The sequence below is a fragment of the Corylus avellana genome, chromosome ca10 (genome assembly GCF_901000735.1).
Source record: "Corylus avellana chromosome ca10, CavTom2PMs-1.0".
Taxonomy (NCBI): Eukaryota; Viridiplantae; Streptophyta; class Magnoliopsida; order Fagales; family Betulaceae; genus Corylus; species Corylus avellana.
The window spans coordinates 7,690,128-7,694,691 of NC_081550.1; the positions used below are offsets into that span (position 1 = coordinate 7,690,128).

At 35.3% G+C, this 4,564-nt stretch overlaps 1 protein-coding gene across 1 annotated transcript in view; it reads right to left on the reverse strand.

Annotated features, from left to right (window-relative positions):
- The window catches only part of LOC132163842 (probable RNA 3'-terminal phosphate cyclase-like protein), a 2,896-nt gene extending 575 nt beyond the window's left edge, over nucleotides 1-2,321 (reverse strand). Inside the window, 6 exon segments of the mRNA XM_059574224.1 lie at nucleotides 1-78; nucleotides 212-387; nucleotides 454-632; nucleotides 1,207-1,356; nucleotides 1,498-1,725; nucleotides 2,223-2,321. The exon segment at nucleotides 1-78 is cut by the window's left edge and continues 63 nt beyond it. Coding sequence (XP_059430207.1) covers nucleotides 1-78; nucleotides 212-387; nucleotides 454-632; nucleotides 1,207-1,356; nucleotides 1,498-1,702 — 788 coding nt within the window. The 5' untranslated portion in view covers nucleotides 1,703-1,725; nucleotides 2,223-2,321.
- Nucleotides 2,322-4,564: the final 2,243 nt, after the last annotated feature.

The window sequence follows — 4,564 nt, forward strand, 5'->3', positions numbered from 1 at the left end:
TAAGCAACAGCAGTATCAGCAGAGATGAAGCAACCAGCATTAGTTTCCGCAACCAATGAAATTCCATAACCACGTGAGCTGCCATGAAATCATCATTCTCTAAATGAGCCAAACTTCTTGAATAAGAAACTTGAAAAACACTTCACAATTTCACTTAAAATATATCATCAAAGTAAAAAACTAATGCTATCTACTTAAAAAGAGAGCATACTTTCCAGCTTGTGAGCCTGCTTTATGATCAGTAAAGATGTGAACATCTGGAATAAAGTTATTGAAAATTCCACGAGCAGCATGTATCATGGTATTTTCAAACTGAGAAGACACCCTGGTTGAGAAAGTAACTCCTCTAATCCTCTTAACCATTCCAAAATCGGTCCAGGTTACAGCCTGTAGACCAAATCATATAAGAAACTACAAAATAGATGAACTACTTATAGATACACAAAAACTCACATTTAGACTTTGAACAATTGGAACTGTCAAAACAACTTCTCCACCTCCATGAGGAGCAGATCCACGACTCTCTATTTTTAGATCTAATCCTTCTGAAGGAACTCCAAAGCGCTTTAACAAGGGAATGGTAGTAGACCGGAATGTATCGACAGATGGATCCCTAGGATCATTTGTAATTCCTAAAACACAGCATAACATATATCATATTTAATACTGTAAACAAAAATTAAAAAAGTTGGGTCCTATATGTCATGCTTAAGCTGCGTGACGCAATGTAAACATTGCACTTCATATTTTAACAATGTCGTTTACTTTGTCTCCCCCACCTTTCAGATTTCATTGTTATAAAATTTTACACCTCATGAATGAAAATAAAATTTTGCTCCAACTCAAACACCGTTACCAAAAGTTCTAAAGGCAATGAATCTAAATTGATAGTTTCCATTTCCTCTAATGAAAAGTGTAATCGAAATACACAAATTCATATTAGGAAAACTTTATTCATGCAAAATAATTCAGTTTATTAATGAAGCCAAGCATTTCTCATTAATTAATCTGTGCATCACAACTACTGCTGTACTGGCTCAAGTGACAACTTCTAAATGCTCAAGGCCTGAAGCTTACACTACACGTATTAAACAAAACATCACAAAGCAGAAGCATATGGGAGGAACAATAACAAGTCAAATAAAAATAACTAGAGCACAGCATAGAGCAACTAAGCATGGTCAATGGGTCCAAGAAAAGGGTCACCTTTGAGCCTTATCGTAAGAGGTTTCTTGGCAAACAAACCAAGAAAAATCAATGGCTCCAAGAAATACCCAATGGACCGAATAACACCACAGTCATGTACAAGATGTCTCCCACCCATCACAATGCCAGGCTTGTACTTCAGTTTGGTCCCTGCCACACACACACCAAATCAAATCAACATGAATATCATCGTTATTGTCTATTACACCAGTCTTAATAACACCCATATCACTATTTTCCCATCTATGGGGAACAAAGGGTATAATTATGGAGGCAATATGAAAATTTTACCGGTTTCGTTGATTTCGACAACGCAGTCGTCGGAGAGCTTCTCGAACAAACGGAGAAGGGAGACCTCGTGGGGGCGAAGGCCAGGCAAGGTATCATCGGCGCGGATTTCCTCTATCAGAACGGGACTCGCCGAGAGAGTCGCCAGCAAAAGCCTTTGCCTCAGGTTCTGGCTCCCCTTCAGCTTCCTGTACGTCGTCTTCCCCATTTCACTTCTCCTTTCTCTTTTGCCTACATTTTTAAAACGGACCACCAGAAAGCACTACATAGTCAGTCAAAGCTAGAAACTAGCAATGGCTAAAACAGATTCCTCTGTGCTACTAATATTTAACTTAAATCAGTGCGACTAAAAGTGAATTCTCTGCATCACTGCTACATGTTAGGCTGGGGACAGCTTTAAACTGACAATCCCACCAATTTGTTAAGTTACATACACCATATTAGCTTTTCCCTCTGAATGAGCTCGATGGCATTGAGAATATCCAATTGTAACCCGTCACCCCGTCACCCGGCTACATTGGATTTTATCCGCCGGGTATCGGGTCTGCGGGTTGGGCGACGGCTGAGACAGAGAGAGGTCGATGGCTGAGAGTCTCAGCCATCTTCTTTTTTACAAGAACAGCGATGGTATAATCACCGTCGACGAACTTAACCGAGCCCTCAACCTTCTTGGCTTGGAAACCGACTGAGACTGAGACAGAGACAGAGAGAGAAAGAAAGAAACAAACCTTGTTATCGGAGCTCCGGTGGACGCTAATCACGGCTGAGCGGGAGCGGCGCAGAAGCTGAGGGAGAGAACTGAGGGAGACGTGAGAAAACTGGGGGAGAGGGAGATATTTTGGAATATGGGTTATTAGGTTTAGGTTAAAGCAAGGTCGGGTCGGGTCACAGCGGGTATCCGGTGTTTTAAAAACGCAACCCGAAATCCGACCTGGTACACATAACTGAAAAATCAACCCGGATCCGCCTTTTTAACTTTTTGTATTCTTTGCTTAAGTGATTTAATAACAAGAACTAGAAAGTAATTTATGGTAATAATGGTTGTTAATGCATTTGTGACCCATTAAGAGACTCATGATGTCTTTGGAAGAAAACCTGTTTAGGGTTTAATATTATATTATTGAAATCAAGATGAAGAAAATTCTTTTAATTTGACACTTGTAGATAGATTAGGGTCAAGGTAGGTGCATGCATTTATATAAACAAAGCACGATTGCAATTTGCAAGAGATATTTAATTGTTGAAAGTTTAACAGCCAAAATTAGTTTTTTAAACTCGATTTTTTTGGAGTATTATATTCAAATTAAGTCTTTATAACTAACCAAATAAAAATAAAAGAAATCAGAAAGAAAAAACTTGTAGATTAATATAAATTTAAGGAATAACTTCACTTAAAACTTCTGAACTATCACGCGTTTTGAGAAGACCCGTCAATTTTTATTTTTATTTTGGTTAAACCCTAGCAGAAACGGATTTGGCTTACATGCTGTTATTAAAATAACAACATGTATGCTGTAGTTTAATCAACGGTCAAAATTAAATTTTTTTAAATCTTTTTTCATTTTCTTTCTCTTATTAAATGTTTTTAAAAGTAAGTCAACTTTAAAATTCAATCTTGACCGTTGATTCAACTACAGCATACATGTTGTTATTTGTAAGCCGGATCCAGTAGAAACAACTAAAAAGACCAAATTATCCTTCAATTTTTTATTTTTTATTTATAATTTAAAATTAAGAATAAATTTAAAATTTTATAAAATTTTAGTGAAATAAAAGTCATTTCATCACCTTTAAAGTCTAAAAATTAACTGAAAGAATGGATTATATCAAATTAAAAATTAAATGATTGAAATTTTCGACCCTGACCGCCAGCTGTGCAGACTCGCCGGCAAAAGTTGCCGGGTTCAGACTCTCTGTACCATTTTGCCCATTCTTTCCACGTTTATCTGGTGGGTTCGCTCTGACCAGAGAGGAAAATCAAAAAAAATTCAAAAAGGAAAGAGAGAAAGCCCCTGGGACCGTGACAGGCTGGTAATTAAATGCATTTCCAGTGGCGGTTGATGGCAGTTGGTAGAACACCGCATAGTATTTAACATGAGTTTCATCATCTTTGTCCGCATGCATATGTTTTTCAAGAAAAATGTTTATTTTGTATTCTCCTGTGTATATCATATATGCAAAGTTATTATTGAATTTTTGGGTTGAATTATAACCACAAAATCTTAGATATTTATATTTTATCAGAGTAAAAATGGTAATTTAATATGGTATTAAAGTCAAAAGTTCTAAAATCGAACATTAACTTTATTAGTTCAATGCTCATTTCAATTTAATATTTCACGTGTTGGGTCGCACCTATTAAAAAAAAGAGAGTTTAAGCCTACACATGATGAGGAGTGTTAAAGTAATGATTAAGTGATTAAATTTACTTATTCCTATTAAGTAATTCTATAAGTCTCTCTTGTTTTCCTCTAAAAATATGGTGGCTTTTAAAATCACAATTTTTATTAAAATCTAATAATGATAAATCATAAGCCAAATGGTGATTTTAAGAGCCACATCATTCTGATAGGGACACGAGAGTGACACAAAAGTGACTTTTAACATTACTCCTTCCTATCGGCTCAAACTTTTGAGATAATTAGTGATTTAATATGCTATCAGAGCCAAAGATTTTAAGTTCAAACCTTGACTCCATCAAATCACTTCTATTTAAATTAAATATTACATGTGTTGGGCCTCATCTATTAGTTTAAGTTTTTGTGAAGTGGTAATCTAACACAATATTTATTCAATAATGCATGTGACACTCTTAATTAACTTCTAAATTTTTTTATTTAACAAAAATTAATCCAAGAATTAGTTGAGAGTATCAACTCTTCTCGCACAAACTTGATGGAACAGAATCCTCTCCAGTCCACTATGGACGGGAAAATATTCAGTTCATGATCAGGATTTCTTCTAAAAAATCCTATGGCCATAAATGGAACACATATCTCATCAATAAAAATAATAATAAAATATTATTTTAAATTAAAAAAAAATTAAAAAAAAAATTAATAAAAAATAA